The 26616-nt window shown below is 47.5% G+C and overlaps 1 protein-coding gene across 1 annotated transcript; it reads right to left on the bottom strand.

Moving 5' to 3' along the window:
* Positions 1-571: 571 nt before the first annotated feature.
* Positions 572-19021, bottom strand: VWA2 (von Willebrand factor A domain containing 2). The gene is made up of 12 exons (XM_014958378.1): positions 18964-19021; positions 16815-16948; positions 15200-15309; positions 12551-12745; positions 12055-12185; positions 11243-11375; positions 9477-9532; positions 8053-8160; positions 6656-7237; positions 5777-6328; positions 1532-1654; positions 572-827 (listed from the first exon to the last, which is right to left on the bottom strand). The coding sequence occupies exons 1-12, from the start codon at positions 19019-19021 to the stop codon at positions 694-696; spliced, it is 2316 nt and encodes a 771-aa protein (XP_014813864.1). The 3' UTR covers positions 572-693.
* Between the last annotated feature and the right edge of the window lie 7595 nt (positions 19022-26616).

The following is a 26616-nucleotide window of genomic DNA, read 5'->3' as shown; positions in this document are numbered from 1 at the left end:
GTACAAACCATGGCTCCATCCACAGTCTACAACAGCCCAGACATTTGTTTAGAAACAATGAGGGCATTGTCCTAAAGGTCATTGACCATTGAACGCTCTTGCAAAACCAACCCTTTTCAAACCTCTCCTTACCAAAAGTACGCAGCTACAAAATGCCACGAAGATAAACCATATCAGACCACTCCGATTAAATTCAGAAAATAAAGCAGGACGGACAACTTACAAAACAGAGTGAGGCTCATAGTGAGTTCTCCATCCTCTTCGTCTTATTTGTCTTCCTGCCAGTAACAAGCCACTCACTCCAGCACCTGGCTGACACTGCATAATCTATGTAATGCCCCTTCACCAGGAGCTCCAGAATTGCTCAGATTTATACATATTTTCAGACAACCTCAAAGATCTCACAAGAAGTCTGTTAAAAAATAAATAAATCACATGGCACTAGAATCTGGATGAGGAAATGCAAAATTCCAATAATAAATACTTAAACACGAATATTTACTTCAATTAAAAAAGAAAGAGAGCACTGGGAACCCCAGTTTGTGCAGTGCAGGAACTGGGAACGGCCTCAGCACAGTCTCTGTGCTGGAGCAATTCAATCACTGCCAAGGGCAGGGGTCACTTGTTGGATCATGGCCATGAGAGGCAGCAAGGGGTCCCAGACAGAGAACTGGGGCACTCAGCACACCCGTGTCAGTGTCTCTGTTCCACGTGCCTTTTGGTGTGCCGGGAAGCTCTGGAGAAGTGCTGCCGACCACTTGAGCCCCGCTGAAGATGGAAGTGTGAAGGAAGGACTGAGGATCTTGGAGAATCGCCCCGGAGAACTCCTGTTGTAGAAGAGAAGTACAGATGTGGGATAAGGGCTTTAGGACCAAGGGATAAGCTCACGCTCCATCCATTCTTGGCCTTAGAAGCCACGGGGTGGCAGGCAGAACTCCTGGGCTCAGATAGAGAACACAATACTGGGGAGGGGAAAAACACCTAAATTGAGAAATTCTCACCATGGGCACAGGGTCACCTCTAGGGAGCCAGAAGCTCACCACCTCCTGCCCACAGCTCCCCTGCTGAAGAGCAGGAAGGCAATGGGGAGGCTTTTGCACCATGGAAAGCACTGAGGGGGTCACACTGCAACAGAGACAGCTCCCTCCCATTAAAAGGGAGACAGAGCTTTCTACCCTGGGGGTCAAGGAGGGTTTGTTTCTTCTAGCAGGGCAGAGGGAAAAGAGGAACAGAACGGAGTGGAAGAAGATTACCAAAATTATTAGACCTTCTTGGGGTCCCCTCACAGTCAACCTGCTTAGTGAATGTGTAAAATGGGGCACAGCTCTTGAGAGGAGCCCTTGTTCTCCTCAGCAGCCCAAACCTCTCCACTTCCCATGTGACAGAGGCCACCTTAGCACCGAGACCTGGCCACCAAACAGCTGTCCAAGAGTTACAGCCACATCTCTGCTCGAGGGAGAGGTGGGACCCATTCAGAGGGGCTGGGCAGAAGGGATGGCATCTGCTGGGGTTGCCATCTGCTGATCCTTACTGCTCTCACAGTGGGGTCCTTCCCAGCCGTGGCACTCGCACCAGTAGCTCCCAGGCGCGAGGATGCACACACCCTGGTTCATGCAGGGGTTGGGTTTGCACAGGTTCACCGGGCTTTTTGCTTCTGCAACAAACACAAACAGAACAGAAGGCTCAGGCTCAAGGACAGAGTATGAATAGCCACGTCCACCAGGAATGCTGCAAAAATAACAGCAACTACATATCCCAGATATCAGAAAATGTCATCTCAGGCTAATGGGATGGAAAAACATCTTAACATGGCAGAGGGTGCAAACCCACAACCCTGTCTTGACAAACTCCTCTGTGTTTAACCTGGACGAGCAGAAGAATGGCTTTGCTAGATGTTCTGATCTGGAGGCAGTTATTCCTAAAAAAAGCTTAAAAGAGTGAATCACGTTAGGCTGAATGTCAAAGAAAAGCAAGATGGAGCATCCTTAGAGCTGTGCACTGAACGCACAAGCATCTTTAACCCCCCAGATCCAGACACTGCCAATGCAGAGCAATACTCATGCCCTGCTCCAAACCCCCTCTTTGCCCTGGAGAAGACACAAGTTTCCACCAGAGAGGAGCAGGTGCAAGAAGCCGGCTGGGAACCAGGGATGGCACGAATGGAAAACAACACAGGAAAAATTTCTGGGCTTCTTTTCTAAGAGGTTTGAGAGGAAAGCCTGGAAGCGCAGCCCAAGTTCTTATTAGCCCTGTTCTTGTGAAGTATGTGACAGCTTTCCCAACCCTCCTCACACTGCAGAGCCCAGCTGTCAGCGGGGCTGGCAGAGCTTCCTGCTGCAAATGCATTAGGTTAAGGAGCAGCATCCCAGAGGGATTTGCTTCCAGTCTGCTGGCAACTCCACCGCGGCGCTGGCAGGGGTGTGAAATTCTTCTGCTGAACAACTGCGTGGTGGAGACTCTGGACCTGCTGGCCTTGCCTCTTGCTCCGCAGAAGAAAAGGCACACAGATGGAGTCAGAAATGGGGGAGAAGGAAAGAATATAAATTCTATCACTATCCACCAGGATGGTTCCTGCAGCTTACTGCACGCTGTACTCCTTCTCACACCAACTCCCAAACTACACCTAAGATAGGCAAAGTTATCTTTCAAGTTCACCTTTTTGACAGTCAAATTCTAGGGGACATCTCAATCTTTAGTTCCTGTTGATTTTATATGAACCCAAGTTGGGTTCAGGAACGTTTCTGTTGTCATGAGAGATCCCTGATGGGGTCCTGCCTGACTGTATCCCCAGGAACGGGTGCTTTTGCTTTCATGATAGGAGCTGCTGGCAGTGAAAGCTGGAGGGATCACTTGGGCCACTACTCATCCACCAGGTGTTCTCTGCTCCCCAGAGAGCTCTGCTCCACATGCCATGAATCCACCTCCACAGCTGCCCCACAGCATAACCCTGTAGTCCCTGTTTGGGGGAATCATGCTATTCTGTCCAGACAGCATTTCTGTGAACTCAAGCCTACTGTTAACACAGTAACACCTTAAGTAAGGTTCTTGCACTTCAGGAATTATACCCTTTGATGATCCCAAGAGTCTGTATTTCCATTAATCATATTCACATATATTTAATGCTTGGGATCTTTTCTGCAGAGCAATACTCATGCCCTGCTCCAAACCCCCTCTTTGCCCTGGAGAAGACACAAGTTTCCACCAGAGAGGAGCAGGTGCAAGAAGCCGGCTGGGAACCAGGGATGGCACGAATGGAAAACAACACAGGAAAAATTTCTGGGCTTCTTTTCTAAGAGGTTTGAGAGGAAAGCCTGGAAGCGCAGCCCAAGTTCTTATTAGCCCTGTTCTTGTGAAGTATGTGACAGCTTTCCCAACCCTCCTCACACTGCAGAGCCCAGCTGTCAGCGGGGCTGGCAGAGCTTCCTGCTGCAAATGCATTAGGTTAAGGAGCAGCATCCCAGAGGGATTTGCTTCCAGTCTGCTGGCAACTCCACCGCGGCGCTGGCAGGGGTGTGAAATTCTTCTGCTGAACAACTGCGTGGTGGAGACTCTGGACCTGCTGGCCTTGCCTCTTGCTCCGCAGAAGAAAAGGCACACAGATGGAGTCAGAAATGGGGGAGAAGGAAAGAATATAAATTCTATCACTATCCACCAGGATGGTTCCTGCAGCTTACTGCACGCTGTACTCCTTCTCACACCAACTCCCAAACTACACCTAAGATAGGCAAAGTTATCTTTCAAGTTCACCTTTTTGACAGTCAAATTCTAGGGGACATCTCAATCTTTAGTTCCTGTTGATTTTATATGAACCCAAGTTGGGTTCAGGAACGTTTCTGTTGTCATGAGAGATCCCTGATGGGGTCCTGCCTGACTGTATCCCCAGGAACGGGTGCTTTTGCTTTCATGATAGGAGCTGCTGGCAGTGAAAGCTGGAGGGATCACTTGGGCCACTACTCATCCACCAGGTGTTCTCTGCTCCCCAGAGAGCTCTGCTCCACATGCCATGAATCCACCTCCACAGCTGCCCCACAGCATAACCCTGTAGTCCCTGTTTGGGGGAATCATGCTATTCTGTCCAGACAGCATTTCTGTGAACTCAAGCCTACTGTTAACACAGTAACACCTTAAGTAAGGTTCTTGCACTTCAGGAATTATACCCTTTGATGATCCCAAGAGTCTGTATTTCCATTAATCATATTCACATATATTTAATGCTTGGGATCTTTTCTCCTAGAGCCTGGAATGTTTTTTTTTTTTTTCTGGTCTCTTTTCAGCTGAGTCTTGGAATAAATACGATATTTCAGGTGTCCAGAGGCAGGGTGTTTTTCACATACTTTTATCATGAGTCATATTTTTTTTTAAGTCCTTTCTTTCACAGACAATGATTCTGTTATTGAGTCTTGGACTTGGAGTAGATGACTGAAGGAAGGGCTTATCTTTACATCGCCCTTGGTCCCAGCCTATCTAGTACAAACAGCCATTACCTGCACATGAAATGAAAGCAGCAATTCAGTCTCAGGAAATGATATATTATTACCCTGACTCATTGAACCTTGCGGTCTCTTCCCCTTCATCCATGGCCTTGCAGTTAATTTCATGGTACAGTAGATTGTTTTTACAATAACACAGCAGAAAATACCACTGTAATAGGAGCACATTGAAAAGTTTCAGGTAGAAACCATCTGCAGAGCTGCCAGGAGCTCGGCTCCTCACCCCAAAGAGATGGTGCTGTAGTTTTTTCTAACCCCAAAGGAGCCACAGACACATCAAGAGATGAAAAGGACCTTTGATTGTGCTGAAGCTCAACACGCTTCTTCATTTGATCTTGCAAATGGGTTAAAACATAACAAAAGCAAATAACCAGATGTTAAACTCGGACTATTTTGAATGAGAAACACGGCGTGGCATTTTATCTAGAAGCACTTTTGCCACCACTAATGTCCACAAACCAGGGCTGCTATCTTTTCAGAAAAGCTGATTTCCATCAAACACACACAGGCACTCACACTCAGCATGCAAGTGATTCAAACATGGTATCAGCATCAGTTTTTTCCCAGCTGGGGACTGGCCCTCAGGGCTTGAAGTTTTGAAGAAAGTACACTTCTTTTTTTTTTTTTGGAACAAACATGACCTTTTACATGAATATTTGAAAATTCTTCCCTCCCACTTTGGAGATAAGGATTTGGTCCTGCAAAGAAATTTAATCACAACATTCTGATTTTAAATCCTGTGCAACACAAATAAAATCTTCAGACCCTACATGATAACTTCAGTAGCAGGACACAAAGGAAGAACAGGAGTGATGAGGTTTCAGCCCCACCACTTCGCAAACACCTGGGCACAAACCTGTTGAACAAGACAGCAGAGACCTCACTCAGGGCCCCAACAGAGTTGGCTGCAGAAATGTGTCCCATTAAACCCCCCCCAGCACCACTGCAGGGGGTACAGCAATGCACAGAAAATTCTACAGGTCTAAAGCAACATCGGAAAAAGAGCAAACTTCTTTTTCTTTCAGGGAAGGTAGAACCTAGACCTGGCAGGGCTGGAAAGAGCCAGTAACCTAAGCTCTGTCTCACCCACTGGACTCAATCTTAGGAAGGTTGGTTTCTATTCCTATAGGATTGCTTTGGACAGTCACCAGATCTCTATGCCATAGCTACCCCATCTATAAAATGCAAGAGATAATATCGAGCTTACTCGGTAAAGCATCAGAAAACCTAAGATAACAACATCTGGTGGCATCAGCATAAAGAGCTGGGATGGGACGTTCTCTCACCTTCACAGATTCTTTCGATGATAAGGTCTTGGTAATACTGCAGGTCTTCATAGGAGGAGACGTGGACCAGGTAGTTGGGAGACCCAGCAACCCTCAGCAGCATGTCCCTCTGCGCGTCCCCAATGACAACCACAAACACCAAGATGCCGTTGTCCCTCAGCTGCTGAGCTGGGGCAGCTGCACCCTCCATACCTCTTCCATTTGTGAGCACCACCACCACCTTGTTGACACCAGGTCTCGCTCCTTTCTGCACGGTCATCACATCACCATAAATATGCAGCAAGGCGCTGCCAGCAGAGGCCGAGTCCCCGAGGAAAGGCGCCCGGTCGATGGCCTGGAGGAGAGCTGAACTGCTCGTGTGGGTGTCCAAAGCAAACACGGTGTGAGGTTTGCTGCCGTAGACCACAAGGGCCATTTGGGTGACATCTCGGTTGATGCTGAAGTGCAAACGGCTGCTCCTGACAAAGTCCCTCAGCCGCAGAAAATTCTCCAGGCCGACTCCAGCCGAGGCATCCACTGCAAACGCCAGATCAAGAGACTGTGCCTGGCAGCCTGCATGAAAGAGTGCAAACACGGTCTTTTTCAAAATATATACATACTCCTCTCTGACAAGAAAAAAAAAAAAGCAGGGGGAAAATGGTGGGAAAAATCAATCACTGCTGATCACTTACTGCGAGGGGTGACCTATGACCCTTTAACACCAATGGATAGATATCCATCATCAGAAGCAGTGATGGAAGTTTAGTCCCTGGATCTGTGACTGACACAAATTGAACAAGGACATTCATCCTTCTGTCCTTCCCTCCTCCCCAGGGGAGTTCAGAAGACCTCCTCACGGTTTGACAAACTCATCCCACAGTGCCCGTACCACAGCCTTACCTTCAGGACTGTCCACGCTGCAGATTCTTCTCTGCAGCTCTGGGATCCTGTTGAACAGGTCCTGGGGGTCCGAGTAGACAATTGTCTGCTTTGGATTGCCAGTTACCTCGGCCAGCTCTGCTCTCACAAAGCTGCTGCCTACACCAATCAAGAAGAGATCTCGGTCCCTCGCATACTGAGCAGCTTCTGCCACTGGATCCTGGGACTTGGAGTCAGTGAGCAGGACAACCACGCGTGGGAGATCATCCTGCACATCTGCAAAGACTGGGGTGCTCCTAAAACCGTGCTGTGCAACGTACCGCAGGGCTCTGCCTGTCAGCGTCCCTCCACCACCAAAGTTCAAAGAATCAATGCTCTTCATGAAACTGAATGCATCCTTGTGTTGCCCCACTTCAATAGGTATCCTGACATTGTTATCATACTGGGCCACTCCCACATTCATTGGTGAGTCCCGGCCCATCACTGCTTGAAGGAACCTCTTGAGGAACGCTTTGTAGCGCAGGAACCCTTCCAGCGTGACCCCCGCCGAGCTGTCCATCAGGAAAAGAAGATCCACGCCACACTCAAGACTCAGCTTTGGTGCTGAAAAGGGAGACAATTTGTCACTTGCCAGGCACCTCAGCTGGGGCCTGCTGGAATCCCTTTGGTGTGGAGAACGGACGTAGCGTCCAGTAACCTAAATGGTTTGCCAGACATGTCATGAGTTGGACGACAACTGGGCCAGTAGTGCGCTTTATTTTGGTTGGATGCCACATTAGCCTTTAGAGACAGGAAATATCTGTGGAAGTCTGGGGGCATTCCTGAACTTTGAGATGGAAAACTTCAAATTGGAAATGACAACTCCACTCTCTTACTACTTTGGGGAAAACACTCTGGGTTTCAGTATAATATGGGGAAAGGAGAGAGTCCAAGCACCGGACCCTCATCTGTAACACCCTAAGACACTCTGAAGTGAGAGTCTTGATTCTGAGGGAAGTAAGTACAAAAAGCATTTTCTGAAGATCAGGACCTTCTTGGTCCTTGAACCCCCAAAATCAGGAGTCCCTCCTGGGCTCATGTGTGCAGGGAGAGGACCAACAGACATATCTATGTGTCTCTCCCAGTCTCTCTGCTCTCCAGCTCACATGGCACCTGAATTTAGACACAAGGGCAGCCACAGCAGGGTGAGACTGTCAGTACTGGTGCTATCCATCTCCACGAGGTTTCTGAGCCACGAGACCCTGTCACTGGACCCGACACAGTCATAACCAGCACGAGAGAAAACTCAGCCTGTCTCCTGGAGAAAGGTCCAAAAGCTGCAGGCCAACCCCAGTTGTCCCTGGGCAGGATGCAGGGAGAGGACACAAAGGCAGGACCTAGCTGAGAAGAAAGGAGGGAGAGCACAAGTTCTCACTTACCACAGTTGATGTCTCCTCCATACCCCACCGGGCAGAGGCAGTGGTATTTGTCCAGCCCCTCTGGGACACACGTGCCCCCATTCTGGCATGGTTTGGAGTCACAAGGCTCTGAACAGGACCAGGGATGGGAAAGACACACAGTCAGGAGGGAGCTTGTCCCTTCCCATCCTGTGCCAGTGTGAACACCTACATGACTGGAAAAAAAGGTCAAACCTCTGCCCATCTTGCTGCAGAGTTTGAACTAAACATAGAATCATCTAGGTTTGAAGGGACATTTAAGATCATTGAGTCCAACCATCAACCTAACACTGCCAAAACCACCACTAAACCATGTCCCTAAGCACCACATCTACCTGTCTTTTAAATGTCTGCAGGGATGGTGAATACACCACTTCCCTGGACAGTCTGTTTCCAATGTTTGATGACCCTTTCTGTGAAGAAAATTTTCCTAATATCCATCCTAAACCTCCCCTGGCACAACTTGAGGCCATTTCTTACTGAAATAAATCCCTGAGCATCCAACCTAACTATGAAGCTAGAACTGATTTAAGCTGGAGATGAGAGTCAGTAACTTCCAGAGGACCTTTACAACCTAGTTTTTTCTCTAATTAAAAGTCTCACCTTCCCTATATTTGGTCTTTCTGGCTGCCCAAAGTGCTTGTACAACCATGCAGTGCATCTCACAGGACTGGTACAGCTCTTTTTCTTAAAAGAGGCCACGTGCAACCTCACTCACCTCCATGGCATTTGGGACGGCTCTCCCACAGGGAGTGGTGAAGAGAGCAAACCAGACTGTGACCTCACTTCACTTCCTTTGGAGTAATGCCAGTGAAGTTACGTTTGTGTAAATACAGAATTGCTTAAAGGTCACACAGCCCTTACAGATTTACACCAGCAATTAAGGGATCAGAGTCTGACCCGCTGCTTGGACAATGTTGTGATGGCAAAGAAAAAGCTACTGTCATCTGAAGCAGCAAAAGGATGGGGTTAAAGGCAGAACTCAAGTATCATAGCTATTTCCACAGCTACAAAAACAGTCTGACAACCAGCAAGAGTCAGGTTCCCTGCCAAACTGACGATGTTCATGGTACCAAGTGGAAGCACCTCATTGCTCCTCCCCTAGCTGGAAAGCAGTGAGCCCCTGCAGGCATCAGGAGCAGTGCAAGCCTCTGCCCCAGGAACACGAGCAGAGGAGAATTAACTGGCTTCCCAAATGGAAGGAGAAATGACAGGGAGATATTTTAAACCAAAAGAACCCTGGTCATAGATACCCATGAGACAACAGAAACAGGACATAATATCGACTTCTTTCTAAGGATCACAATCTCTCACTCAGAATAAAATTTTTAGAAGTGAGAGTAAAAACCCATCTTTTTATTCTTTTCTGCGTTGTAAATAAAATTTTTAAAAAGGCCAAGTCCTACCTGGACATACAGTTCGGAAGCATCTGGATGGGTGTTTTATCAAGACTCTCTTCCATCTGAAACAGGAAGAATAAAACCTATCATGAATTTAAAGATTAACAAGGTGTCTTCAAGGTTGACCTTACTGTGTTTTCAATGGAACGAATCTTCCTTTGACAAAGCAATTTTTCAAAACAAGTATTTCAAAAGAAAATGTCCATTCTGAGTGGGGTGGCAAAAGAAAAAACATCATTTCATCAAATATACTCTTTACATTTAAAGATTATGTATGTATTTTTAAGGCTCCAAATGATTGTGGTTTTTTAGTTGCTACTGAAGAGATACTAAACTTTTTGCTCTAAATTGGAATGAAAATAATATTTTACAGCAGTGAGAACTTCTTATTCAATATTAATTCTGCCATTTAAGTTATCCAGCTGTAACCAGTGCACAAGCAAGGTTTAGATTGAGAAGAAATCCTGAGTCCTCAGCTGTGCCTCCGTGTAGGATTTTTGAACTTCCTCCATCATTTCCTTGCCCTAAGGTGACATGAAAAAAACCACCAAACCCTACAGCAGAAGTGTGTATTTGTCACAGGTCAGAAGGGAGGTAACATTGGTACCTGACAGCGTGATTTCTGCTTTTTTTTCATCCCTATTAATGAGGTTTCTGTTTCTCCAACACCTGCAGCTTCACCATGCCACTGATTTCCCAGCGCTCTACATTAGAGGTACTCAAAACTGCAGCAACTGCGGCCAAAACCATCACTTTTGGGATGCTGTAAGCAAACCACGAGCTGCTCTGCTTTCCCACATCGGCTCTGAGGTACAAGTATCTGGAAACGCTCACAGCCATCAGGGTATGTCTGCAACTACCCAATCATCCCCCAGTGTATCTGTGCAGCAGGCTATCAATGCACAGCCCAGATCTGGCCTGATTTTCAAACACCAGTCTGACCTCCTGGTATTAAAACAAACACATGAAGCATCTCTTCAGAGGAAAAACAATTCCCCCTACTGATTTCTGTACAGCACCACTTTCACTCAGCTATTTTTATCATCAGAGCATGAAGCTGCCTTTCCCTTCACAGTTCATTTTTATGGCATTTCTCCCGCTGTACCAACCGCGGTGACAACACTATTTGAAGGACCTGACAAGCTTCAGGGGTTTTCAGCTCCAGCCTCCTGTCCCCAAGCATGAGGACATTTCCCTCATGCAGCTCACTGCCATCGACCTGACAACCCAGCTCTTTGTGTGCACCCCAGTTTTGGCACTGCTGCATGATAACTGGGGGGTATTTTCTGCCAGTGACTGGAGCCTCTCCATAGGACAGATCCTCCCAAACCCCCCAGGGCAGCCAAGCAAAGAAAAAGGAGCTTCTCTGAACAGAAGAAATCCTGTGTGGATGAAAACATGACTAGCACCAACACAGGGAGCCAGATCTAGAAACTCTCTGCAGCACATAGTCGGTACAGAGGGGTAAACTGCAAAGCATCTCCATTCAATAGGTAGGAAACTAATCCCAATTCCATTTATATTTATGGTGCTCTTGGGCTACTCATCTTCAGCTTCTTTGTCTCAGTTCCTCCTCTTACCCTCCGCTTCCCAGACCAGCCAATGGTCAGAGCAGGGAGAGCCTCTTCCTAGGTTTAGAGACCATGTATGCATCACTCTCCTGAGATGCCTTCATCCCAGTAAAGAGGTATGGTCAGATAAAAGCCTTATGACTGTATCTCTCATCTTCTCTCAGCCCCATTCACTTTCAGAGACGCGGGTGTCCAACTCACCTGTAGAAAGGACACAGTGAAGCCCGCACTGCGTTTGGCTGCTGTGAGCCTTTCCAACACACATAGGTCCCAGCCAGCTCTTTCACAGTCTCCAGGGTCCTGCGTTCACAAGGGTGGGATTCAACTTTGCAGCCTGCAGCAAAGAACAAATCCAAACCGGGATCAACTGCCTGACAATACAAAGTCTGTGTGGGAGGGGAGCACCATTCAGAAATGGGTTAGCCTTTCTGATCTACCTGCCAACAGCATCCAAGCAGTGCTTTAAAGAGCCTTCAGGAGACCCCAGGAGAGAAATGTTTTGTCTCCAACCTCACCAGCCTATCCCACTTCCTGAGGTGCTCACTATTCAGCCTCTTTTGCTTTGCTCTTAAACTTGCACTCCTGGGTTCAGGATTCAATGACAACTTTTCAGCCCCCCTAGTGCCTTCATCACTCATGTATTTGATTTTTTTCTGCCTCTGGACCACTTCCTATCTTTTCTACCTCTTTGGAGCTCCTGGTGGCCTCCCCTTAAAACACAGCCAAGTCCATTAGGAGACTTAATGCAAATGTGTTTATCCCTCCATTCCCCACAACAGGAGCAAGGACCAATATTCCCATTTTTAGAGGTGAACCAGGACACAGAAAGATGGAGGAACCTGCAGCTGGCAGGTATTTGGAGAGGCAGTTTGGGCACCAGAAGCAGGTTACCTCAAAGCGCCACATCTGCCAGTTCCCCTGTATGTTTTCTGACACTGCCTCATCTTTCTCCCTCAGTGACATGGTCCAAGCTCAAAGCACGGGGGTGAAGGAGGAGCCAGGACAGGGGTTACCTGGAGCGGTGGCACCGCAGACAGAGCCGGTGAGGGTGCTGTACAGGCCGTTGGCAGCATCGTTGGCATCTCCAGCAAAGAACACGTGCTGGTCGGTGGGCTCACTAGCCAGCACGTGCAGTTCCTCCCACCTGCCGAGCATGGAGAGGTTCAACCATTTGTGTAACAAGACCCTTCGTCATCCCCAAAGAATTCAGTATCAAAACAAGTCCTGTGCAGCAAACATCTGATGCAGAACCACGACACCCTTCAGTTTTCAAGGTCCTGGTGTATTTAGCCTCAGGCAGTAGCGCAGCTCTATGCAATGGAAGAGATTCCTTCACCAACTTTGGTCCTCCTTCTACACCAGCTACCAAATTAGCGTTTCCTCCATGCCCACAAATTCCCCTTTTCTCTTTCCAAAAATCATATCTAGCACAAGACCACCCCTCACACCCTAGGACTTGCCATTTGGCTAGATGGGCCTCCCTTTCCAACTCTGTCGAAAGCTTCCTACCTTGGAAACTTGATTCCCACTGCAAAAACTGTGATGTGCCTCTCCTTCACCTGCATTGCAGGCATTGTGGCGCTGCCCTGGGACTTCCCATCAGAAATGATGATCAGGACTTCAGGGACACTTGAGTTTCTGCCACCAGGGAACCCCTTGCGGAGAATGTACTTCAGAGCCCGACCTGTCTCTGTGCTCCCACCTCTAGGAAGAAGAAAGATAAAATCAGAAAAGCAGAAATCAAAGCTCTTCTGCTAATGAATTTACCATTTGATTTTCAAATTTCACCTTCTGGTAATGGGGAATTTAACATATTTCTAGCTGTTGACATAGATGTCATTCTTGTCGTCTTTCTATCCACAGGTCCCATCTACTCACCCCTTACCTCCTTCCTCTCCAACCCAGGGTGGTCTCCAGAAGACTTTTAACACACAGCAGAGTGTCTCTGCAATTGGAGCAGGAACCAGAGCTCTCAGATGTTTGAGTTTTATTTCCAGCTTCAACAAATGTCTCAACTGCTTCTGTTATTCCATCTGAAAATCGCAGTCAGTTCTTTAAGAGTTGTGTGGAAAAGCTGTTTTACAACAACCTCATGTATTCCAGTCAGAAACACAAAATAAACGGAGACCAGCATCTCAAAGTGGTTTCCTTTCTCTTGATACATAAATGTGCTATAAATTCTTGTCACGCATCACCCCTTTCCCTCTATGGGACCTTCTGCTGTTCTTAGACCAAGACCTAAGGCAGGGAGCTACACGTCCCAGCTTGTAGCCGAGAGTCTGCAGTCCAGCAGTGCCCAGAGAGTCCTTGCCTTTGCACTCCACCATTTCAAAGCATCCCCAATGACCATGTTCTCATAGCATGTCCAAATCTGCCTTTTCCTGACCAGATGTCAGTAGCTGTCAGACACTTCAGCAAAAAGTGCTGTGCATGAGGGAAAATATATCGTGCACAGTCAGGTTGATGATTAAATCTTGATGAACTCAGTAAGACGTGTCCATTTGAGCCCTGAGGATTAGAAAAAGTTAATAATAGAAGTTTCTGCACCAAAGCTCATTAAGTTTCTGATTGATTTGCCATTGGAGGTTCACGGTTTTTTGACACAGCGGATGTGTGTTTAAGGCATTACTCCAACAAGGATTTTCTGAAGCCCAAGGAGATGTGGACTTTACTTGCTGCCTCTCCTCAGGAACAGCACCAAGAAGGTTTCTCTCCTGTAACCAGCCATTGACTTGTATGAAAGAAACCGGTCATAAATTTAGTTCTGGAGATCACCACCAAATTTGGTTGAAATGAGCCAATGAACTCACAAGCTATTTGAATGAGATTCACAGAGACCAGCAGTTTCCAACTAAATCACAAAAGCTTTACTTTGGTCTGGTGCTGCCTCCTTTTCACTGCCTCCGCACCCGCAGCGTAGGGCTGAAGTCAGGAGACGCCTCGCTGGCCAAAGGCTCATCAAAAGCACATCAAGGAGCCTCTCAACCGAGACGTCAAACACCCTGTTTTCCCGGAAGCCAACTGGAATCCATCCATAACTATTTTATCTACTTTGAAATGTCAGCTTTTCATTTAAACTAGATGAAACGGCCGAGCACAAGGTCATTATTTCTGTTTGATCTGTCAGCGTCCCTGTGTTGTCATCAAGGAATTTCAGTGCCAGACACCAAACACTGCTTTGCTTTCTCTGCTCTCACAGACTTTCAAGCAACAGCCAAAGAGGAGGAGTGCATCTTGTTTTCTGGTAAGTTTTTCCTGTAACATTACACAAGAAGTTTTCTTGTTGTATTGCTATGATAAGTTTATTAAATCAAATACCCAGCCAACTGTTCCTGCTTGAAAAAGTCAAATGTGATCACATTTGCTTGCAATATGTGCATCGTGCTGAGAGCAGCAGACATCCACGAGAAATGTTGAGCTAACCTTTAGCCCTAATGCAGATCAGCTAAAGAAAGAGTAGACACTTGCAGGCCACACCAGTATCTCATCTATCATCAAACCAAGTGTTATTCTGGGGTGGCTGTTAGAGTCTCTGTAGATCCAAATGCATTTCTCAGAGATGAAAAATTTGGATTTTGAGAGGCTCTAAGGACAGGGCTTCTTCGGGCTTCTGGCTTCATTTCCTGAGGTCATGGGAAGACATCCAAGTCTTAAGATTCAGGAAGAAAAAAGATTTCCATCTGAAAACTCGATCCTCTTGAATTCAGCAGACACACATGTACAGATATCTAGAGACCAGCAATTCATTACTACCTCATAGGACAAAGCTGTAACCACCAAAAATGAAGATGCGTGGTCTCCTGCCTTGGCTCAGCCACACGGGAATGCCACACTTGCTCTTTCCTGGCACGACCTGGCACAAACAGCCAGAAAAGCCTGCCAGGAGGGTCATGGAAAACTCTCCCCTATTTACTGCATTATAGTGGGACACTGAGAACCTTCTCCCCTATCAGCTTTCACTGACAAAGAGAGACCAGGTTGCACATTTCTAGTGGACTGTGGATTATGGACCACAGACAGTGTTCATCCACCTCCCTCCCTGGGGGCATCATGATGGTGTATGCACAGCAGAGGCAGAGGTGTCCGGACCTCAAAAAACCTTCAGTCCAGAGATCATTCATAGCCCAGAAAAAGAGAAGAGCTGCAAGATAAGCTGACCTGAACGCAATCCTCTTGATTCTCTCTTTCACCTCCTGTTTGGTTAAATATGAATCCAGTGGGAATTCAAGGTGGGGAGTGGAGCTAAACTGCATCATTCCCACACGGACCTAAAAGAAAAGGTTAAGCATTACAGAAGATGCTTGTGAGAGTTTTACTCTTTTGATCAGTTTACAGGTTTGGGAGCAATATACTGTATCCAGACAAATGCTGTTTTGCATGTTGAGCCACTGGCAACCTAAATGAACTTCAAAAAAGAGAAAAAGAGCATAAATCACAGCATTATCTATACAGACTATAAACAAAGCAAAAAAGTTCATCTGCAAACAACGCAAGCCTCTGCTGCAGCTACAGGCAGCTCCAGATCTGTATTTATCCATTCAGAGCAGCTAGTAGCCTCAAGGATGGTAAGTTTATAAATAACACCTTTTATACCGAGCCATTTATACACCATGCAAGCAATCTTTCCATTACTAAAAGCAGCTCCCTCTGGTATTGGGCACAGTAGGCAACACAAACCAATTATTTTTCTCACTACCTCCTCTAAAACCATTCTTTATAGTTGAAAATGCAAACAGATTAAATGGTCTGTATTGGCTAATACATCCAGAATATTTCACTGAAGCCTTACAAGAAGTTTTATGGAATGTGACAACTTCAAAGGTGAAAAGACTACTGATTTTCAGTCCAGTCTATGCCAGAATTAAGAGAAAGACCAGGGGAACAGCAGTATTTAAAAAAAAAAACAACCCACCAAATTTGCCTCAAAGACAATTCCAGGAAGCAGGTAAGACCTGAGGGAGCCTGGACTGTGGTTATAGCAGCACAGCTCCTACCACTCCTTCAAGACACATAGCACCCAAAATTAGCCTTTGATTTGAGCCAAGGTCTGTAATTGGAGTGGACAAGAGAGAACCTGGCACAGATACACATGTCCATTTATCTTAGTGTGTTTCATACTGGGTATCTGTAAACACCAGCTGCTTGGACTCCAGCTGGCAAGCCCCAGCAGGCCAGTTCTGTGCTCTTCTCTCTGGTGGGCACCATCCACCACTAGCAGGCAGGGAGTGCAGTGATATCTTGGAGACCTATGGCAGCATGCAGGTCCCCAAATGTCTCAGTATACAGCCAGTGCCTTGCAATGAACTCCTTCCCTTCTGCCCTTTCGGCTTATTTTGGAATAGAGACCACCTAGAAGAAGCTCAGCAAGCAGAATGTATCATTTACCTCTGTACAGAAAGGTGATTAACTTCCCAGAGACTAATTCTGCAACTTTCCAGGGACAAAGAACAAAAAGATCCAACCATTTCAATCTATGAGCATCCAAACCAAAATAAAAATCAGTAAAAAAACCAACCCCAAATCTTAACCTTATCCTGAAAAATTACTTTTCTCAAGACCAGATGGAACTGCTTAAAATCTGTGAAGAATCAAGAAGTTTCCTCCAACTCCACTGCCTCACAAGGAAATTTTCACTGCACCTTTCTGAATCAATACTCTGTCCCCATGGTAGCTGCTAGGTTGAATTTTGTAATTTCACTCAGCACGTTATCACTGGCCTTTCCACGCATTGCCAAGCTGCTTGAAACTAAAATGAGACATTCCTGAGACTCACCCTGTCTGGACGGATGTCCAAGGCATCACAGAGCTTGCCTGCAAAGCGCTTAGAGCTCTCAAAGCTTCCTTTGCCAATGCTGTAGGAGCCATCCAAGAGGAAAAGGACATCTAAGGAAGCAGAGCACTGCATCACTAGGAGAAAAAGATAGACACTGTGAAAATGCACTTCATTAGTCTCTCTCTCTGGAAGCAGACAGCCAAGAGCAGAAAAATCCGGACAAACGGAGTTGCAGAGGACGGAATGGGGGAGCCCAGCGTTGACAACCCAAAGCCCACGTGCACTCCTGCTCTGGCCTGCAGCAGCGCCAGTTCAGCCCTCACAAGGGGTTGAAGCCCTGCAAGACCTTCACCTGAGGTCTCAGGTCCCCAGCCTGGCTTCAGCAGCTCAGTGAGAGCACGGGAGCAGCCACTCTGATGAGGTGACGCCGTGCAGTATCATTAGCCACAGGGAGAGGACAGAGAGGTGAGGAGTGGGGAGAGGTGGCCGTGCCCAGCAGGACCCGCAGGCTCTCCCAGCCCAAGGCATGGTCAAGAATCCAGAAGGCATTTGCAAAGCTTGCAGAGTCCCACGGAGCCAGATGTGTTTCATCTGCGGCACATTTTTCAAAACACGCTCTTATTTTTCTAAACACAAACTCTCTGAACAGCTCCAAGGCACTGACAGGAACACTTTGCACAAAAATCTGCCTTTTATCCCGTCTTCAGAGAGGTGTCCTTGTGTCACCCCTGCCTGCATGAGCATGACCGCTCCCAAGTACAAGTTCTTGAGGTGCTTATGCTGCAGTGAAAGCCCCAGATTTCACTGCCACAAAGTAAAAAAAATAAATAGGCAGCCTGCAGACTCCAAAGAGACATTTTCAAAGCATTTACACAGAAATTTTAAAGCAGCATTTACCAGAAACAACTTAAGGGAAACTGACTCCAGAACCTCAATACAGGGAGCAAGCAGACCAACCTTCTAAGAGCCCTTTTGGCCCATGCCCTTTCTCTATCCCCATTATTATCGTCCTCTGTTTTATTATCGCTACTTTTTTCCAAATCATTCCTACTAGCAAAAACCTCAATTTATAATTAGGGTTTTCTAACACCAATTATGAGGGACTGAAAGTTGTCGAGCATTCCCTTCTGGGTCACTGGTTCTCCTAACACAGCAGCCAGCCCTGCCCTGGAGCACCACACCGGGGATGAGATGGAGCACGGTCTCCTTGCCCGCGCCGTCCCGGCTTGTCCACCCTGCCCTCACAGCCGACCTGAACGTGGAGATGCAACAACCCTGGTGCTCTCCCACAGCCACTGACCCCGGCTGCCTGCCCCTGCATGCACAGAAAAATCCCCTGTGCCCCCATCCCAGTTTGGGCTCCATGGGGAGAAATGGTCTGCAGGTTGCTCTGGTTCGAGGAGAAGGGACCTTGTATCGCAGCTGCAGCGATGCAGTTCTCTGACAGAGACCTGTAGGCAGGATGTCTGCAGCCCACCCAAGGGCTCCTGGGGATGTGCCTCAGTGAGAAACACCAGAATCCAGCACATCAGGATGGAAAGTCTGAGCTGAACACATGGTGCTGTGGGATGGGGCTGGAGGGAGTGCCTGGCACAGGAAAAATTTTAATTTATCACTTGACAGAGCAACAATAGAAAATAAAAACTAGTGGGAGAATGCAGGATAGAGTTTATAACTAACCAACAGCACGTACAGCAGGGGAGCTGTGGGTGAACATGGTCTGCTGGCCAGCCAGAGCCCAGTGTCCCTGCTCACAGCACCGTGGCTTTACAGCCCAAACACATCAGCCGCATGAGAGGTCGGATCACAAGTCAGGTCTGCAATTAAACACAGCTCCTTAAATCAGGATTGCTACAAACAGGCTCTGAAAGGGCCGACAGAAACACCAGCCAGCTGGGAAACAGCCAATTTGGGCAAAAGAGAGTAGCCTGGCATCCCGGGAGAGCTGGTACCAACGAGGGGAGAAGCCAGCCTGGGGCAGAAGCAGGCACAACACTGTGCTTGCCACAGCATTGCTGGGGACTTCACGGACTGAATGGCATCCAATAAACAAAAATAGTAAAAATAAAAATAAAAAACCTAACCTGAGAGAAACAAAGAAAGAAGGAATTCAGAAAGTAGATGACTTGCTTCAAAAAATTATACTTACGCTGGCCAGCAGCTGAGATCTTGCCAATCATCTCCTGGTCAGCATGAATTTCTTGCATACCCAGCACCAGCAAAACTGTGGGATCAAACAGATAATCATTCATCAACACTAGAAACTGCCTTAAAAAAAAAAAAAAAAAAAAAAAAAAAGAAAGACATGCAGTCTTTAATCTATAGCAGCAAAAACACTGTTTTGCTGTATAGATTTCACACTTGCAAAAAATAATTTGGTGACACAGCACAGCAGTGTATCTATGGAAGGAAATTCCTTCCAGCCAGGACACAGAGAGCATGAAAAGTGCCAAGGACCTGACTCCAGACCTGGGAGGACAGTCCCTCTGCTCACCGCATGCCGGGAGGCAGCAGGAGAACAAGAGCTAGGCTGGGCTCAGGCTCCAAACATCACTGTCATAAGCACTGGAGACACCAAATATTTGCACTGGAGAAGTCTATGAACTTCTAATACCATAATAGTAACATCAGCTTTTCCTGTATCAAAGAGACTTCGCATACAGATCAGTCTCCAGGTATTATTTTCTCCCCTTCTGTGTGAAATTATTTTTCAGAGGTTTATCCGTAAAGCTCCTGCAGAGGCACCCATCTGGCTCTTGTTCCAACTGGAGACGTGGAAGCATCTGAGGCAGAAACCACTGATGGAAAACAATGACTTTAAACGTACCTTGGGGAAGCAGGAAAACGCAGATGGACTCAAAGGACAGGAGGCCCATGGTGACAAATCTGAAAGGAAAAAAAAAAAGGAGAGAAATATTAATTCAATTCCTAAAGCCTGTTTCTTTACCTGCAGCTGCCTAAAAAAAAAAAAAAAAAGAAAAAAAAAGAAAGACATGCAGTCTTTAATCTATAGCAGCAAAAACACTGTTTTGCTGTATAGATTTCACACTTGCAAAAAATAATTTGGTGACACAGCACAGCAGTGTATCTATGGAAGGAAATTCCTTCCAGCCAGGACACAGAGAGCATGAAAAGTGCCAAGGACCTGACTCCAGACCTGGGAGGACAGTCCCTCTGCTCACCGCATGCCGGGAGGCAGCAGGAGAACAAGAGCTAGGCTGGGCTCAGGCTCCAAACATCACTGTCATAAGCACTGGAGACACCAAATATTTGCACTGGAGAAGTCTATGAACTTCTAATACCATAATAGTAACATCAGCTTTTCCTGTATCAAAGAGACTTCGCATACAGATCAGTCTCCAGGTATTATTTTCTCCCCTTCTGTGTGAAATTATTTTTCAGAGGTTTATCCGTAAAGCTCCTGCAGAGGCACCCATCTGGCTCTTGTTCCAACTGGAGACGTGGAAGCATCTGAGGCAGAAACCACTGATGGAAAACAATGACTTTAAACGTACCTTGGGGAAGCAGGAAAACGCAGATGGACTCAAAGGACAGGAGGCCCATGGTGACAAATCTGAAAGGAAAAAAAAAAAGGAGAGAAATATTAATTCAATTCCTAAAGCCTGTTTCTTTACCTGCAGCTGATCATCTCCTTGCTGGTTGTCTCATGTGATGAGTTCAGAAACATTTGGTCTGAGGGGCAAAAGCAACTCCTACCCTGGGGAGAAGGCTGGGAAACAGAAGGAAAAAAACCATGAAAACAAAGGAACGATAGAAGAAGTCTCCCTACTTACTCATCTCCTTTCCTATCAAAGCTGGAGAAAGCAGGGGAGGGAGGGACTGCCCAGGCTGCCCTCCTCTCCTCTCCATGGCCACCCAGACAGCTACCCTCCTCCTTCCTTCCCTCCCTCCACCTCCTCCTTCTTCACTGCACCTCCTTCCCAAAGCCCAGTCCCACCAGAGCCCCCACTGCCCTTGGGGACCAGGTGGAAAGGCAAACACAGCTCCTCTGGGGGTTCACCAGGCAGAGCCACGTCCCCCCCAACCCCACCATCGCTTGGGGCTCTGGCTGAGACATCCCTGCTGTGGAGCACAGCAGAAGGGGACACGTCCCATGGGACATCCCATGGCCACCGCTGCTGTCCGTCCTCATCACGGGTCTTCAACAACACTCAGCCACAGGCTCTTTCAAGCCTTGCATTTTGAGGACTGGCTTTCTGAGGAGATGTTTTTATGTACGTGTCCAGCAAAGTCAATTTTCTGCTCATTTTTCCTTTGAAATCGGCAAGGCTGCCATCACGTCGTAGGTGGACTTCAGTGACACTTTCAAGCATGCCCAGATTTAGACCAAGCATGTCTGGCAGAGGCCTTGGCTTTCTATTTAAAACATGTCTATTTATTTTTTCTCCAGATTAAAAGCACTGGGTGCCCTCACTAGAGCAAATCTGACCAGATTCACACTGCGTCTCCGCCTCTCCCATTGCAAAAGCAGATTTTCTTCATGTAAAGACAAATAAATGCATTTCTTGATAACCAGCTCTATTAACCGACTGTTTTTCCAAGAAAACAGAGAGGCCTTTTTCTCAGGAAAGACTTGTCTCTGCAGCAAATGGTATCTTTAAAAAGCAGCTGGGAAGAACTGATGCTTGATAGTGAAATTGCCAAAACAGGCCCATTCCCATCACTCCAGGTGCCAATTCTTTGAAAGCATAACCCAGCAAATCTCGTGTGTCGGGGGTCAGGAAACATCTTCCTGGGATGTCCCATGGGGCCCCCAACCTGCCTGTCCCAGTCCAGCCCCCCACTGCCCCCGGACACATCTCCGTGCATCGGCTGCTGCAGAAGGAGCACCCTGAGTCAGAGGAAGGAGCTGAGCTGTGGTTCCTCTCTCTGTCGTGTTGTCTGGCCCTGCAGTCCATGTTCAGTGCTGGTGCCTCGCGTCCTCAGTTTCCCCGGTTTTTGAAATCATGTGTCAGCTCCCCAGAGGTGGGAAGACTATGGCTACTCTCTGGAGCCCAGGGGCATGTAACACTTCAAACCCCAGGACACAAGCCAAGCTCTAAGCAACAGAAACTTCTCCCCTGGGCAGGCTTTTCTCTTCAGAAGAGCAGGCGAGACACCTGAAGCTATGGGCATCCATCTGTCTTGTAAGAGATCATCCGTCCCTGACCCTTCCCTCTGCCAGGGGAACCCCTAGCACCCATCCTGGTCAGACCAAGGATCCCATGCAGCTGCCTGCACCTCACACCCCCCAAATCAGACAAAGCAAGGTATCTGCACCAGGCCATGACCAGTTACCTGCACGGGTCCAGCATGAAGAAGAGATCAAAGAGGTGTCATCAGGGATCACAGACACAGTAACACTCTGTCTTGCAGTTCTTTACCCAGTTCCAGGTGCTTTGCAAGCATCACGCTTCACCCCATCCTCCCAACACCCCTCCAAGACTGCTGCTGCCAAATTGATAGATCCCAAGCTGGCTTTAGTAAAGGGAGGTAAACATAAAACATGACATCATCCAGGAAGCCCTTGTGTCCCTCAGTACCTTCAACCCCTGGCACATGCCATCGAGGTAAGGCCATCCTTTTGCCATGCCCCAAGGACATTATTTCTAGGAGCTAATTCTAGAGCACACAACACCCAAAGGAGGACAAGCTTCTGCTTGTAACCAGATGTGACAGGTTGGGGGGGATTTCAGGATGTTTTCATATAAAACATTGACAGGTTGAGATGTTTCTACAACTTGGTCTTATCTTGGGCTCAAATCAACTCATTTGCAGGATGAATTCTTTGTCTTTCAGCCCAGCAAGAGGAACTGAAAGAAAGCTTCATCATCACCTGCTACTCATCAGCATTCGCCCAGGAATGGCAGCAGCTGAGCAGCATTAGACAGCAGCTTTGCTGGGGGATGGTGTGGTGAGTGAAGGACCTTTTCATTTTATCTTCTTGGCCATTAAGAAAGGGAATTTCAAAAATGTCTACATTAGTACTGGGTCAAAAAGAATTATTTTATATATTTTTTTAGTTACACCCAGTCAAAACTCCTGTTCTTTGTACCCAGATTGTTACTTGGCCACGTAAATACAATGATAACTTAAGAAAAGCTAAAGTAAGAGTGTAAGCATGTGTGCCTTGTTTGGAGGAGTGAAACAGGAAAGGGGAGAGGTAGAGAGGGGAAAAGCTCTTCTTGACAAGCACCTTTCCAATGTGTCTTTCACCATCTGCAAAATATCTGAGCTTGCTTACTCTCCCTATGAGATAGAACCAAACTGTGAACAGAAAGCACAGTGAACCCTACACCCCCAGCCACCATGGCCACCTGGATGTGGAACAGACAGCTGTATCACCAAGAGCCTGGCTGGGAGGGGATCCAAAAACTACCACGGGCTGGTGTCACTGTGAGAAAAGGAAAACGGGCTTCCAGGTGATGATACGTACCTTGCTACACTTGCCTGGCACAAAACACCACCACGAGATGCTGTCCTGTGTATATCCAGAGGAACACACCCCATTTCTACAGACTGTGACCAGAACAGTGGGTATCATGGGGGCAAATGCCACGCTTGTACTGCGACAAGAAGAAGAGACTCAAAAGCACCAGTCAGCTGCTTTAATTAATAACCACCACTTCTCACCTCAGAGACCTGGCCTGCAACAAAAGGCATCTCCAGCCCATTTATCAAACTATCCCCCTTTAACTTAGCAGCAGGGGAGAAGGCAGAAATAATAATACTGCATATTCATTAAAGCATGTTCTTAACGAGCCAAGCAACCCCCTGTCACTGCAGCTGTAAATCCATGGGCAGGATGTGGCACCAGCTGGCTGGGGGGAGCCCACTGCTCAGGGCTTGACTGACCTTTAGGTGTAGGGAGGGAAGAGAGGAGGGTAATTTTGCCATCCCCCTTTTTCAGGCTTCCTCAGCCCATTTTCTCTAAGTAAATTTTACTTTTGTCCTTCTTGCCCAGGTTTGGAGGCAGTGGGCCACCTCTGCTGGGAGCTCCAGACATCCCCTCTGCCCTGCCACGGGCACTGCCTGGGGCTGGGGACCGCCAGAACTGAAGGGGGGAGGGAAGAAGATGACAGGGAAATGTTTAAGTTCTTCTTAAAACAAACATCACAAATTTCAGTCTAAAACTTTTGACAGCTTTTTTTTTCCACCAAGAGATAAACAAGATTAAATTTCCATAAGATGTTCTGCAAAACCAGCTTGTTTATTCAACCCCCCCGGTTCTGCGGCGAGGAAGAGCTTTGACAGGCTCTTTTCCCCCGTGCAATAAGGGCTCCTGTACACAAAGAGACCTTGATCTTGCACCTCACACGGGGTAGTGTCAAAATCAACACATCGCAGATCAGGTCCTGCACGACCCACGAGTTACGGAATAAAAGACACTTTTGTGACCCAAGAGCTTGTGCTAAACTTACTGCGTAGTTTGCTCTGACAGAAGTGCTCCTGCTGCTGACTTTGCCCGTGGCGAGAACAGCGGGAGCGTCTCCATGAATGTCTCATCTTTTTTATCCTTTGCCACGTGCCAGACCACCCAAGGGAGCCGGAGCCTGTCTCAGCACGGCAGGCACTTGGGCTCGCTTGCAGCAGCCGGTGTGGACACCGGGGAGCGGCTGAGAAACGGGGTACAGGGACCTGCAGGAGCCACCACCAGCATCAGCAAATAAATACACCAACTTCATATTGAGGTTATCAAAGAACGCAGGTAACTTGGTCACATTCCTTGCTGGGAACTAAGTCAAGGCTATGGGATCCAGTGCAATTATTGTCATTGTCACCCCTTGCCTCGAGCTGTGCAAATCTGGAAAGGTCACAGCTGGGTAACCAGCTATACAGCTGGGTGCTTGGCTCGGGGCACCACCAGCATTGCCTTGCATCAGCCAGAAACAGCCACACCTGAGGCAGATCAACTACTAATCTACCCACACCGTGAGCAGGTGTGAGTGGGTTCCAAAGAATGAGGTGGGAGAGGATCAGGCTCCCTGCAGCAGGCAGCTTTCTTGTAAACAAGCATCACCGAATGGTTAGATTTGGAAGGGACCTTAAAAATCACCCAGTTCCAACCCCCCCAGTTACAATACCTCCCACCAGCCCAGGTTGCTCCAAGCCCCATCCAGCCTGGCCTTGAACCCCTCCAGGGATGGGGCATCCACAGCTTTTCTGGGCAACCTGTTCCAGTGTCTTACCACCCTCAGAGTGAAAAATTTCTTCCTAATACCTAATCTAAGTCTACCCTCTTCCAGTTTAAAGCCATTACCCCTTGTTCTATCGCTAAATGCCCTCGTAAACAGTCATCTCTCTGCTTTACTCCTTTGAAGTACCACCACGCCACACAGATGCCTTTGTCCAAAAGCTTCCCAGAGGGAAACTTATCACCTTGTCTCACAAGACAAAAAGCCTCCGTTATTTCACTTGTCAGCATCACTGTCCCCCAGCCTCCCCCACAGGCAGAACACGGAGGTGATGTGTTCCTGGCAGCTCCCTGCCCGTGGCAGGAGCAAACTGTTGGCCAAAGAGCATCACGCTGGTTGCTAACGAAGCCAGGCCTGCTGGTTGGCTGAGAAGGACACATCTCGCAGGACCACAAGCAGGAACAAGGACTTAAAGACTGCTAGGACAAGTCTCCTTCTGGAGAAAACAAAATTCTGGTCTGTCCTTCCTGCAGAAGAGGAGGAACCCTACCTCTCCCAGCCAGTCAGTTGCTGAGATTACCTACAGCAGAGGCTGGAGGGAGGAAAAAATCCTTTTTTGACATCTTTAGTATTCCATTTAGTTCTCAGAATGTGAGACAGTCTGTCCTCACCTCAGCATGCGTGATGCCAAGATCATCGCGTACCCAGCCCTTTTTTACAAAACTAACCCCAATTCACACCTTATCCTCCTGCTGCATCTCTGGGAGCCCCAGGGACAAGCCACAGCCTGGCAATTTTCTCCACAGCACCACTCCTGCAAACACGTACAAGCTGTGACCTGCCTGCGTGTTCAGGACAGAGGTCTGTGGGCCCTTCCTAAAGGAGCTTTAGAAAGTAGGAATCTTCCATAGTTTTTCTTCTGCAGAACTGGGGTAAGGTCAAAAAAGTTGGTTTTTTTTTTAAGTCATTCTGTCTACTTATTCCTCTTAGAGTCCTCCTAGACATCTTCAGGAGCAAGCATTGAAGATGATGGAGTCAACCACCCCAGCACACCGTACGTGAGGAGAGGGTCAGCACACACACAGCCCTGGAGGGGGCTTCCTCCACGCAGCCCTCTCTGAAAAAAGTGGGAAAATGCAGTTTTATGTGGGACCTGTCTCCCAGTCCTCATCCTCATCATGCAAATCGACAAACAAAATGGAAGTCAACTTAGCAGAAGCCCCTGTAAAATCATTTTCACAATTTCCAGGTCACATTTTAATGTCTGTTCACATTTTCCCAGGTAACTTGGAAGTTCCCCATTTCCCTTCCATGCCAGGCCACTGGGAAAAATATCTCCATCCCTCTTTGATGTACACAGAAACCAAAATACCGAGAGACGAAGTGACTTGCTGACAGGTGCCTGAATCTGTAGCAAAACCAGGAACCAGCCAGAAAGTCCTCCTCAGGCCATGACCTCACATCAGGAAAAGCTGCTGTTGCACATACTCAAAGACAGGAGCTATGCTAATTTCTTTAATGAAGTCCAAGTGCCTGGGCATATTACAAGTATCATTCCAGGTCCTTCAGCCATTGCTTGATCAAGACTTGATCAAGTCTTGATCAAGTTGCCATTGTGTCTTCTAGAGAAAGCTTTTCATTGATGATGTGAGATGCAACCTGTCTGA

This window comes from Calidris pugnax, unplaced genomic scaffold (assembly GCF_001431845.1).
Source record: "Calidris pugnax isolate Ruff unplaced genomic scaffold, ASM143184v1 scaffold4, whole genome shotgun sequence".
Lineage (NCBI taxonomy): Eukaryota > Metazoa > Chordata > Aves > Charadriiformes > Scolopacidae > Calidris > Calidris pugnax.
Note: the sequence above shows the minus strand (reverse complement) of the source record. Positions and strands in the feature narration are given on the sequence as shown.